The sequence below is a fragment of the Eptesicus fuscus genome, chromosome 13 (assembly GCF_027574615.1).
Source record: "Eptesicus fuscus isolate TK198812 chromosome 13, DD_ASM_mEF_20220401, whole genome shotgun sequence".
In the NCBI taxonomy this organism is placed as follows: Eukaryota; Metazoa; Chordata; class Mammalia; order Chiroptera; family Vespertilionidae; genus Eptesicus; species Eptesicus fuscus.
This window is the reverse complement of record NC_072485.1, coordinates 80367492-80378475: the sequence shown is the minus strand read 5'-3', so window position 1 is coordinate 80378475 and position 10984 is coordinate 80367492. Positions and strand designations below refer to the sequence as shown.

Below are 10984 nucleotides of genomic sequence, written 5' to 3'. Positions count from 1 at the left end.
ATGAGAAGCCGGGGCAGAAGGGGCGGGCACTTCCGCTCGGGGAAAGGGGCGGGGACTGCGGGCGGAATTGGCGGTGAGTCCCGCTGGAGGCTGGAGCCCCTGCGCCCTGGGAGGGGTTCCTGAGCCCTGGGTTTGGGAGACGTGGACATTAGGGGGTGACTGGACCCAGGGCCTCGGGTGGTAGGGGTGCCCGGGAGTCCCTGGGAAGCCTGGCAGCTGGAGCCTCGGGCGCCTGCTGGGTGATAAGACACTTGACTGCCCAGGGGGGTGCAAAGGGCTTGGGGGGATCCTCAGTAGGTCTGTGGGTGGCTCTAGGTCCCCCAAGGTGACAGGCCTGGCTGTGACCGTCCCCAGAGCTGCCCTGTCCAGACCATGGACCCCGAGGTGTCTCTGCTGCTGCAGTGCCCCCCGGGCGGGCTGCCCGAGGATCAAGTTCGGGCTGAGCTGAGCCCAGCCTACGACCGCCGCCCACTGCCAGGAGGGGACCGAGCCATCGCCGCTGCCTGGGAGAGCCGGCTCCAGGCCCAGCCCTGGCTGTTTGACGCTCCCAAGTTCCGCCTGCACTCTGCGTCCCTGGCGCCCGCCGGCTCGCAGGGGCCACAGCTGCTCCTGCACCTGGGCCTTACTTCCTACCGAGACTTCCTGGGCACCAACTGGGCCAGCTCAGCTGCCCGGCTGCGACAGCAGGGGGCTGCCGACTGGGGTAACGAGCAAGCCTACCTGGCAGACCCCCTGGGGGTGGGTGCCGCCCTGGCCACCGCCGATGACTTCCTTGTCTTCCTGCGCCGCTCCCGGCGGGTGGCTGAAGCCCCTGGGCTGGTGGACGTGCCTGGGGGGCACCCTGAGCCTCAGGTGAGGTGCCAGGCTGGGGGCAAAGGCACCCAGACCCAGACAGCTCAGCGCTGTTGTCCTCACCCCTGAGGAGGAATTGGCCTGGTACTTGTGGAAGTCTCTGCTCAAGGCCCCCCCTCAGCCTCCTCACTGGCCGCTTCCCCAGATCTGTGAGAAGCTAGGGAATGGGGGCTAGGACCCAGCGGGCCCTCTGCTTGTCCATCTGGAGAAGGAGGGCCTGGGGCAGGGGACCCCCCCCCCCTCCCGCACTCTTACACTGTGCACAGACAGGCCCTCAGGGCCGGCGAGTCTGGGGGGAGGCAGGGCTGGGAGAGGTGGGGGCAGGAGCTGAGCCTCCCCTCCCCCAGGCCCTGTGCCCTGGCGACAGCCCCCTGCACAAGGACCTCCCGGGGCCGCTGGTGGTGCACGAGCTCTTCTCCAGTGTCCTCCAGGAGATAAGTGATGAGGTGAGTGGGGGTGGCCAGGACGGGCTGGGGGCGGGGAGGGAGGTGGTGGAACATGCCAGAATTAACCTTGGTCTGGGCTGGTGGGAGGTCTGCAGGCAGGAGACGCTGAGGGAAGGACTTGGCTCTGCAGTTGGGCACGAGGAGTGGAAGCCTCGCCCTCATTCCTGTGCCCTCCGGTTCTTTCTCTTTACAATGTGAACACTGTAAAGGCCTTGCCTACTCCACCGAGGTTTGTTGAAAAGAGAAGTAACTGGAAGCTGATTGATCGATTTTCCTTGGGTGGCTCTGGGCAAATTATTTAATCTCTGGTCTGGTTTTCCCACCTGTAAAGTGAACATGCCCCAGATCCAACATCCAGCCTTCTGGGCAGCTGAGCTACACACTGTAAAATGCTATGCAAGGGCAATGCGTGCGCTGTCTCCACGGAGAGGGGCGGGGCTGTGGGCGGTGAGCGCTGACAGGTGGGACCCTGGCCCCAGGTGAACCTGCCACTGCTCACCCTGAGCCAACCGCTGTTACTGGGCATCGCACGCAATGAGACCAGTGCGGGCCGTGCCAGTGCCGAGTTCTACGTCCAGTGAGTGAGCTCTGGGGGACAGGGTCCTGGGTCCTGGGGCAGGTGGTGTGGGTGGAGGGGCATGGCTGAGGCAGCTGGGGCTCCACAGGGGCCCTCCTGGGACTGGGCACCCACTGGGCCATCCTCATGTCTTACCCAGGTGCAGCCTGACTTCTGAGCAGGTGAGGAAGCACTACATGAGTGGGGGACCTGAGGCCCACGAGTCCACGGGAATTATCTTTGTGGAGACACAGGTGCGAGGCGGCAAAGTCTGGCCTGGACTAGGAGCTGGGGTTGGGACTTGCCGAGGCCTGGTGATGCATGTCTGTGGGGGCAGGCGGAGGTCAGACGGGGCTCCCAAATCTCTGAGCTTATCTCTGGATGCCGGAAGCCCAAGGGAGGAGTCCGGGACCTGTTCAGCCTCTTTACCTGTCTCAATAGGGACTGTGCGGTGCCGCCGAGGGCTCTGAGGCTCAGGGGCTCTGGGCACAGCTCCTGAAAGAGCCCCGAGAGCTACCGGTCTGCATCTCTTGTCTCCCCGCAGAGGGTGAGGAGGTTGCAGGAGACTGAAATGTGGGCCGAGCTCTGCCCCTCCGCCAAAGGCGCCATCTTCCTCTACAACCGGGGCCAGGGAAGCCCCACCTGAGTGGCCCTGGGGTCCGCAGCCCTACCACCACAGCCAGCTCCAAGGACAATAAAGGACTTTATTCTTGGATTCCGTTGCCATACGCTGTTCCCACGAGGCAGAGAGGGGCCGCTGGGAGAGCCGGGGTGGGGAGGGAGACCGGACAAGTGGCTGGAAAAGAGAAAGCCCAGCCTCCGTTGTGCCCTCTGCCAGCTGGGTCGAGGGCCGTGTCCCCTCGCCAGGCCCTGGTGAGGGTCCGGGCCGACTACGGGGTGGAAACTGCTCCGTGAAAAGTGTTTCCCTGCAAAGCGGCGTGACAGCCACGTTCGTGCGACGGAGCGACGGCAGCTGGGCCGAGAGCCTCACTGAGTGTCCGCCTCGGAGCCGCCCGCTTCCGGGAGATGCCCGCCCCTCTCCGCGCGCCCCAGGCTCCGGCCTCGGGGGGCGGGCCCGAGGCGTCAAAGGCCAATGGGCTACGGGGGCAGGGCCCCATTGCCCTTCCGGTGTGGTGGGCGTGGCCTGGGCGTCTAAGCCAATGAGGGCGTGGGGTGGGGCCTGAGTCGGCGCAGGAAATGGAGGCCGTGAGTGCAGCGGGGGCGGGGCTTGGTGTGGCTCCTCCTTCACTCGCTCCCCCAAACTCCCCGCTCCAGCTCCCGGGTTGGGCAGGGGGGTCTCGGAGCTCGCGTCTGGCTGTCCAGACGCCGAGGACCGTGTGGGGAAGGGCCCGGGTTCTAGGCAGCGCAGGTCCAGGACGCTGGGGTCTGGGCTGGAGCCAGGAGGCCCCGCCTGCCCCTGGGTCCTCGGGCCGGTTTCAGCTTTCCTTCGCCGGTAATGGGGGCCAGGCCCCTTCCCGCCGCCCCCGGAGTGCTTGCAGTCTGGTCCCCATGCACTCTCCTGGTGGCCTCCTCTCACCAGCTGTCCTCCCGCCGCCATGCTGCCCCTGCTGCCCCTGTGCCTTTGTCGGCTGTGGCCCCGCAGCCCTCCCGCCCGGCTCTTCGCAGAGGCCGCCCGGCAGCGGTGAGTCGGTCGCCGGGGGCCGGCGCCTTCCCGGAGGTTCCGTGGGTGTTTGCGGAGGGCCCTGCCCTAGGTGCTGAGCTGTTAGGATCTGTCAGGTGCCTTGCAGCCTCGTCTCAGGTAGCCTCACCCTCCCTGCTGAGGACACCGCTGAGGACCAGGTGAAGGGAGGACGCCAAGGCTGTGCAGCGAGTCAGGAGGCAGATGTGGAGTTTGGCCCCAGCCAAGCCCATGCTCTTTCCACAACTCCTGTGGTCGTGGAGCATCGCTGATTCCAACCCGCGGGGGAGTGGGCTTTTTGAGACAAAAATGCAGATTCCTGGGTCCTGCTCGGGAGATTCCGATCGGCAGGAATGAGATGGGGCTCAGGAATCTTTTCTTAAACAAGCTTTTCGGGAGTTTCTGACATAAGGAGTCTGAGGACCACATGCTGAGGCCCCCTGGTCTGATCCGCACCCTTCCCCAAACACTCAGAAAGGAGGGTGGTTTGGAGATAGGTCTCCCGTCTCCGGCCGTACCACCCTGACACGCCTGGTCTCGGAAGCTCAGCAGGGCTGGGCCTGGTTAGTTCTTGGGTGGGAGGTAGGTCGCCCGTGGCACCTGCTTCAGCCCTCGCAGCTCCTGGGTGCTGAGTTGAAGGGTGTGGCCCAGCGGGGCTGGGACGGTAGGGGAGAGGTATCTTCTGTGTTCCCTTAGCCCCTACAGGTTCTGGCCTCTCTCCACAGGTCTGGTCCCAGTAACTACTATGAACTGCTGGGGGTACATCCTGGTGCCAGCACCGAAGAAGTTAAACGGGCTTTCTTCTCCAAGTCCAAGGAGGTACCAGTGGTCCTAGGCAGGGAGGTGGGAGGGGAATTCTGAGCCAGGTGGGGTACCCTTCAGATGCCCAGGAATGGAGCTGAGTGGCTCACTCTGGCTGGTACCACAGTCCCTCAGCATGCATAGGGAGGGGGGAGTGCCCCAAGGGCAGAGGTCGGGCAGGGTGTGAGGAGAGCCAGGGGTCCTGTCTGATGGGCTGGGTTTGTTTTTCTTTTCTTTTAATAAATATATTTCTTTATTGATTTCAGAGAGGAAGGGAGAAGGAGAGAGAGATAGAAACATCAATGATGAGAGAGAATCAGAATCATTGATCGGCTGCCTCCTGCACACACCCCCCACTGGGGATGGAGCCAGGCATGTGCCCTTGGCCGGAATCGAACCTGGGACCCTTCAGTCTGCAGGCTGACGCTCTATCCACTGAGCCAAGTTGGCTAGGGCTGGGCTTGTTTTTCTTTTCTTTCTTTCTTTCTTTCTTTCTTTCTTTCTCTCTCTCTCTCTCTCTCTCTCTCTCTCTCTCTCTCTCTCCCTCTCTCTCTTTCTTTCTTTTTTTTTTTTCTTTCTCATTTTGGGCTTGTTTTTCATGACCTGCCTGCTCTTGAAAAAACCTGGGCCCGGGCATCTAGAGAGGTCGGCAGCAGGTGGGGAGGGAGGCGGAGTGCTTCCTGACTCAGGCTTTGTGGTGGGGGGGCAGCCTGAGGGCCTGAGAGGTAAGGTCACTGTCCAGACAGGGCCTCTGGGAATGACTGGAGCCCTTGTGGGTGGATAGGATCGAGATGGGTCCTGGGGAGCATGGGAAGGGAGATGAGGGGAGTCCTGCCTCACCTCAGTTGCACCCTGACCGGGACCCCGGGAACCCAGCCCTGCACAGCCGCTTTGTGGAGCTGAGTGAAGCGTACCAAGTACTCAGCCGGGAGCAGAGCCGCCGCAACTACGACCACCAGCTCCGCTCAGCAGCTCCCCCAAAGCCCCCAGGCGCCGCCGCCCATCCCAGGCCTGCTCATCAGGCACATAGGTACAATATTTTGCAATTCGCTTCTTCTCCTCCAAATCTCCTGGGGAGCCTCATCCCCACACTGTCTCTTTTTCTCCTTCCCAGCAGCTCCTGGGAACCCCCAAATGCACAATATTGGGCCCAGTTTCATGGTGTGAGGCCGCAGAGACCAGAGTCGAGGCGGCAGCAGTATAGACACAACCAGCGGGTGCTGGGGTACTGCCTCCTGATCATGCTGGCGGGCATGGGCCTGCACTACGTTGCCTTCAGGTGCTTCCCTGCCTTTCCCGGAGGGGTGGGCAGAGGGCAAGAGGGGGAGTGAAGCCCAGTGTGGCCAGTCAGCCATGCACACCACCCTTGTGTCTCTCGAGCTAAGAACTGTAGGTCTCTGGAGCCTCTTTTTACTTGGCAAAGGCAGCTCTGCACTAAGGGCTAAAGTCATTTCCAGTTTATTTTGTGTTTTATAATTTGCATGTAAATCTCTGGTGCTGACTACCAGGAGTCCAGAGTCAGGCACAAGAAAGCAATGCTTGGTAACTGCCTCCCCAGCAGCTGTCCTCGCTGGTCTGGCAGCCAGCTGTCTCCCCGGCCCTCTCTCATGCGCCGTGACACAGGCTCTACAGCACAGGTACACAGAGGCAGCGCCCACTAGCAGCCGGCTACTTCAGGGATGGCATTAGACACACAACCCTTTCCAAGCTCTTCGAGGACCTCCCTGATGTTCAGTGCTGCTGTCATCACCTTCCGCAGGATAGCCAGGGGCCGGGGTCGCCATTGGACCCTGGACAAGCCTGGCTACTCTGTACTGCTCTCCTCACCCAGCACAGGCAGTCAGGCTGAGGTTCCCACAGATAGAAAGCACTGACACCCTAGCGTGGGGGACAGTAGGGTTTGGGGGACCCAGAGTTCATTGTAACCCCCTTGCAGGAAGCTGGAGCAGATGCACCGTAGCTTCATGGATGAAAAGGATCGGATCATCACAACCATCTACAACGACACTCGGGCCCGAGCCAGGTCTGTCCCTGCTCCACCTGCCCCCTCTTCCCTGTCCTGGACCAGCCTCTGGGGTCCCTGTGCCGACCGCCCCGCCCCGGTGCTCTCCCTGCAGGGCCAACCGAGCCAGGCTCCAGCAGGAGCTACAGCCGAGGCAGCCGCTGCAGCCGCCACCCGAGCCTCCCCCAGGCCCAGGAATCGTGCCCCCCTGAGCCTCTCGCCTGGATGGAGCCTGCTGTGTGTGCCCTCTCGGGACGTCCCCCTACCCAAAACGCGTGCAATAAAGTGATTCTCAGCCTTCCCGTCCGGCTCCCTCCTTAAGGCCCAGCACCCCCAACCCCGGCCACTCCTCGGGACCACGCCCGCCCTCCGAGCCCGGCCCCCTGGGCGGTGCGTCCCCTTTCCCCTGCTGCAGCGGGAGGGGGTGTGTGGAGGGGGCGGGCCTGCGGGCGGCCTCGCCCCCTCCGCCCCCGCCCCGCCCCCGCCCCTGCCCGCGGCCGGGTGGGGAGCGCGTGTCTGGGTCACATGAGCTGCCCGCCCGCCAGCCCGGGCCGGCCCCCTGCCGCCCCCGCCGTCCCCACCGCCGCCTGCCGCCCGCTGGCCGCCCACCCGCCCGGCTCCTCCGGCTGCCTCCGCTGCGCTGTGCTGCGCTGCCTGCGCCCAGGGCTCGGGAGGGGGCCGCGGAGGAGCCGCCCCCCGCGCCCGGCCCCCGCCCGCCCCGGCCCGGCCCGCGCCATGGGGCTCTGGCTGCCGCCGCCCCCGGCGCCGCCCGGCTAGGGCGATGCGGGAGCCCCAGGCCCGTGGCCCCTGTGGGCACCATGGGCCCCCTGCTCCGCCGCCTGCTGCTCGCGGCGCTCCTGCAGCTGGCCCCCGCCCAGGTACGTGCGTCCCCGACATCCCGCCTGCCCGCCCGCCCGCCCGCCCGCCGTGCCCTTCTCAAGGTTGGCGGAAGTGGGGAGGCGCGAAGCGGCCTCGGCTGAGGGTACTCGCGGATCAGACGTCGCAGGAGTCGGCCTGGGCATCCCCTGGGAGGTGTTCCTCCCCACCGGCCTGCCGGCCCATCCCCGGGGCCACTCCCCTGCCCCACCCCATTCCCTGGGCGCCGCCGGGGGCGGAGCTGTCTGGGTGTCTGTGCGACCTGGTTCGGTGCCCAGTGTGCCCCCTTCTGACCTGCGGCCTCCACAACAAGCCTGGTCCCCAGGCTTGGAGATTGGCCTCCGCGGGCAGAGCACGCCTGGCGGGTCATGGTCATGGCCAGGGCGGGTCCCAGGTGGCCAGGAGAGGACAGGTAAAGCTAGAGTGGACTCAGGAATGGAGCAATCTGGGAAAATGTCCGCGAGGAGTTGAAGCCTCCTGACTGCAAGGGCAGAGCCCTGGGGACAGCGTAGCCCTAACTGGAGTGCACCTCGGGCCCAGGTCTCTTGTCTCCCGCAGGCGCCCGGCTCCCAGCCTGATGCCGCTGGCCACCAGAAGAAAGGTAATAGTAGCCACTTGGCACCAAGAGGTGCGCTGTGTGTTCATCGTCTTGGTTAATCACAGCTGTTCTGTAAGGTGCACACCCTTATCCTGCCCATTTCACAGAAGTGGAAACTGAGGAAGTGGGGTTCCTGGGTCCTGGGTGAACAGGTTGGGAGGGCAGAAGCGGGGCTAGTGGAGGGTGGCTGTGACACCGGAACTAGGGAGCAGCTGCAGGAAACCCAGCGGGGACGTAACCTTCATGCATCTGTCCCCAGTGGTGTCATGGATAGATGTGTATGCTCGTGCCACCTGCCAGCCACGGGAGGTGGTGGTGCCCCTAACTTTGGAGCTCATGGGCACTGTGGCCAAGCAACTGGTACCCAGCTGCGTGACTGTGCAGCGCTGTGGCGGCTGCTGCCCTGACGATGGCCTGGAATGCGTGCCCACTGGGCAGCACCAAGTCCGAATGCAGGTAGAGTGTGCCTGGCTGGGGTGGGTGCTGGTGCTCGGGGCTGACGGGATGGCAGCCAGAGCCCTGGCAGGTGGGCAAGCTGTTCTCCCTCCTGCCCATGGAGTGTCCCCTCCTTCTCTTCCTCTCTCTCTCTCTCTCCCTGTTCCCCTGAACACAGATCCTCATGATCCGGTATCCGAGCAGTCAGCTGGGGGAAATGTCCCTGGAAGAACACAGCCAGTGTGAATGCAGGTGCCAGCCAGGCCCACTTCTGAGCGTGCAGAGACCAGGCTTGGGGGGCGTGGGCATGGGCGTGGTGGTACACCGCCATGGGGACCAGGTTTCTGAGTGGAGCCGGGCATGCCTGGGGTCTGGGCAAGAGAGTAGGCTGCTTGGCTTTCCTGATCCTCCTCCTCCTTGTTTCTGTCGGTCTCTCTTTCAGACCAAAAAAAAGAGAGAGTGCTGTGAGGCCAGACAGGTGAGTTTCTTGGGCTCCTGTTGCGATGGGGTTGGAACCCAGGCCCAGTGCCCAGGATACCTCGTGTGGGTGGGGCAAGGGCTGTGGTCCACTCCCCTCTTTTTCCTCCCACTTGTGTCCCCAGCTCCCTCCAGGGAAGACTCTTCCTTCCCGCCCCAGACATGTTGCTTCTCCTCCTAGGGCTGACACTCCCCACCGCCATCCCCAGCCCCGCTCCGTTCCGGGCTGGGACCCTGCCCCCGGAGCACACTCCCAAGCTGACATCACCCATCCCACTCCAGCCCCAGGCCCCTCTGCCCACGCTGTACCCAGCACCACCAGCGCCCTGACCCCAGGACCTGCCGCTGCCGCTGCCGACGCCGCAGCTTCTTCCGTTGCCAAGGGCGGGGCTTAGAGCTCAACCCAGACACCTGCAGGTGAGGAGTTGTGGGGGGGCCGTGGATGGGGAAGCCATCAAGGCCCAGTCCTGGAGCAGGTCCAGGCGCGCCTGCCGGTGGGATAAGAGCCAGGGAAGGGGAAGCTGTCGAATGCGTTGAACAAATATTTACCGAGTGTCTGCTGGCGCTGGGATCGGCATAAACAAGCTCACATTCCAGGGCAGGAGCCCGGCACAAGGACACTGATGCCAGCAGAGGCTGTCAAGGCCTCTGGTAAGGCGCACCTGGCGTCGTCTTTTGAGAGGTCAGAGATGTCCTGGAGGAGGTGGCATCTGCCTGGAGTAGACATGAGACAGCTTTCCAGTTTGCAACGCTCTGGGCCTTCCCAGAAGCCACTGTGGTAGACATTTGTCCCACTTTGTGGGCTCTGAGAGGCCAGGGGACATAGTGTAACCCTTGTTCACCCTCGTCCGAGGGCTTCTCACAGCCCATCCCTTCCACAGTGAGGCCACGAGTGGCATCACGTGGGCTGGGCCAGTTGGGGTGTCGTTGGAATGTTAGGAAAGAATGAGGTTCGCAGACGGGAACAGGGGGCGGGTCCAGAGGAGCAGATGCTGAGCCGTGGCAGCATGAACAGAATCCCGTTCCTTTCCTCCTCAGGTGCCGGAAGCTGCGAAAGTGACACATTGCTTTTCAGACTCGGTGGGGCCACTTGCCTCACAGGCCACACTCGGAGGGGAACTAAAGGGCCTGGCCTCTCAGAGGGCTTTCTGGCCATCTCTTGTCTCTGCAAGGCTGCCGTCCAACATGGTGGGCAGAGTTGGATGAGACTTGGAGGCAGCAAGAGGGGTCGCGTACCAACTTGGGAGAGAACGGGGTCCTATGTCAGTGTTGAACCGCCCTGTGTCAGTGTGCAGCTTACAGCTGGCCCCTCCTTGCCCTTACTAAGAAGACCCTGATGCTCTGCAAATAATGGGAGTTGGGCTTTGGTATGAGAACTGTGACAACGCCCCCCCGCCCCTCCGACCCTGATAAAAGAGATGGACAGAGCTCTCCCTGCCTGTGTCACTGTTTGTCACTGTCCAGGCTGGCTGGTTCAAGCATGAATGTCTGTGTTACACTGCCTCCTAGACCTAGAGCTTCTTACTCTGTTCACGGTGCAGATGGAGTAAATGAGGCCCAAGGTCCCACACCAAGTCACAATCAAAGCCCAGTCATGTATTCTCCATAGTCATGTTGTTATTGCCAGACTCTAGGGAGTCCCCGCCCCCCTGCTCTGGAGGGAGACGGCCTATTATGGCCAGTGAGTTTGAGGTGGGAAGCAGATCTGCTGAATGACCTTGGGTGTCACTGCCCCTCTGTCTGAGCCTCAGCTTTCCACTTGTGCACATGGAGGACACAGATGATCACCACTGTGTTCCGGCCCGTGGGCTCCAGGAAGGTTTGAGCATGTTGTGACATAACAGAGGAGAACGGCCATCTTCCCTGCTGGGCAGCACTGTGTCTCCTGCTTTTTGCCCCCCTGTAGCTTAACTCTCGAGCTGTGCACCTGCCTTGTCCCCACCTCACTCCCACCTCCCTGAATGGGAAGCACCCAAGGTCCGTGGCTGGTGGGCTTGGTTTGAGAGACAGGCCCCCCGGCCCTAATCCCCCCGTTTTCTCCACCTTCACCTCCCTTTCACCTTGGGTGCCCCTGCTTGGGACTCTCCTGACCTTTATCTGCCCCAGCCTTCTGCCTACAGACTCCCGTGCTGCCTGGCACTGAGTGGGGTGGTCCAAAGGCCAACTCTGGGTACATGGCTTTGCCCTGCTGAGGCAGGACATTCAGGGGCAGAGGTCAATCCAAAGCACCCACCCTCGTGGTGCTAGACTTGAGGGTGCGAAGTGATCTTGTGGGGCCCAAGGCAAAGTGGGGGTAAAGCAG

General features: G+C 63.0%; 3 protein-coding genes across 7 annotated transcripts; all 3 read left to right on the top strand.

Moving 5' to 3' along the window:
- Positions 1 to 43: 43 nt before the first annotated feature.
- NUDT22 (nudix hydrolase 22) lies at positions 44 to 2569 on the top strand. The gene is made up of 6 exons (XM_054725841.1): positions 44 to 73; positions 355 to 852; positions 1200 to 1298; positions 1778 to 1875; positions 2015 to 2108; positions 2399 to 2569. Exons 2-6 carry the CDS (start codon positions 373 to 375, stop codon positions 2498 to 2500), a joined length of 873 nt encoding a protein of 290 aa, XP_054581816.1. The 5' UTR covers positions 44 to 73; positions 355 to 372; the 3' UTR covers positions 2501 to 2569.
- A 510-nt stretch (positions 2570 to 3079) lies between these two features.
- On the top strand, positions 3080 to 6598 carry DNAJC4 (DnaJ heat shock protein family (Hsp40) member C4). Of its 2 annotated transcripts, none has more exons than XM_008159057.3 (6): positions 3080 to 3496; positions 4219 to 4312; positions 5140 to 5324; positions 5412 to 5573; positions 6231 to 6317; positions 6412 to 6598. In XM_008159057.3, exons 1-6 carry the CDS (start codon positions 3411 to 3413, stop codon positions 6506 to 6508), a joined length of 711 nt encoding a protein of 236 aa, XP_008157279.2. In that variant the 5' UTR covers positions 3080 to 3410; the 3' UTR covers positions 6509 to 6598. The 2 variants fall into 2 exon arrangements, with proteins under 2 accessions (XP_008157279.2, XP_027991699.2); XM_028135898.2 differs by having other exon boundaries at positions 5409 to 5573.
- Positions 6599 to 6822: 224 nt separating this feature from the next.
- On the top strand, positions 6823 to 10110 carry VEGFB (vascular endothelial growth factor B). 4 transcript variants are annotated; one of them, XM_028135900.2, is made up of 7 exons: positions 6823 to 7174; positions 7713 to 7773; positions 8030 to 8226; positions 8384 to 8457; positions 8648 to 8683; positions 8965 to 9099; positions 9721 to 10110. In XM_028135900.2, exons 1-7 carry the CDS (start codon positions 7115 to 7117, stop codon positions 9740 to 9742), a joined length of 585 nt encoding a protein of 194 aa, XP_027991701.1. In that variant the 5' UTR covers positions 6823 to 7114; the 3' UTR covers positions 9743 to 10110. The 4 variants fall into 4 exon arrangements, with proteins under 4 accessions (XP_027991701.1, XP_008157281.1, XP_027991700.1 ...); XM_008159059.3 differs by having other exon boundaries at positions 6825 to 7174; positions 7731 to 7773; XM_028135899.2 differs by having other exon boundaries at positions 6825 to 7174; positions 8864 to 9099.
- Positions 10111 to 10984: the final 874 nt, after the last annotated feature.

What these genes read in the sequence shown, in the direction of transcription:
- NUDT22 (XM_054725841.1), top strand. Translation starts at nt 373, where the DNA reads ATGGACCCCGAGGTGTCTCTGCTGCTGCAGTGCCCCCCGGGCGGGCTG. An exon ending in GGGGGCACCCTGAGCCTCAG is followed by an intron (nt 853 to 1,199) that starts GTGAGGTGCCAG and finishes CCCCTCCCCCAG; the next exon opens with GCCCTGTGCCCTGGCGACAG. An exon ending in TCCAGGAGATAAGTGATGAG is followed by an intron (nt 1,299 to 1,777) that starts GTGAGTGGGGGT and finishes CCCTGGCCCCAG; the next exon opens with GTGAACCTGCCACTGCTCAC.
- VEGFB (XM_028135899.2), top strand. Translation starts at nt 7,115, where the DNA reads ATGGGCCCCCTGCTCCGCCGCCTGCTGCTCGCGGCGCTCCTGCAGCTG. An exon ending in CGCTGGCCACCAGAAGAAAG is followed by an intron (nt 7,774 to 8,029) that starts GTAATAGTAGCC and finishes ATCTGTCCCCAG; the next exon opens with TGGTGTCATGGATAGATGTG. An exon ending in AGTGCTGTGAGGCCAGACAG is followed by an intron (nt 8,684 to 8,863) that starts GTGAGTTTCTTG and finishes TTCTCCTCCTAG; the next exon opens with GGCTGACACTCCCCACCGCC.
- DNAJC4 (XM_028135898.2), top strand. Translation starts at nt 3,411, where the DNA reads ATGCTGCCCCTGCTGCCCCTGTGCCTTTGTCGGCTGTGGCCCCGCAGC. An exon ending in CTGCACTACGTTGCCTTCAG is followed by an intron (nt 5,574 to 6,230) that starts GTGCTTCCCTGC and finishes ACCCCCTTGCAG; the next exon opens with GAAGCTGGAGCAGATGCACC. An exon ending in GACACTCGGGCCCGAGCCAG is followed by an intron (nt 6,318 to 6,411) that starts GTCTGTCCCTGC and finishes CTCTCCCTGCAG; the next exon opens with GGCCAACCGAGCCAGGCTCC.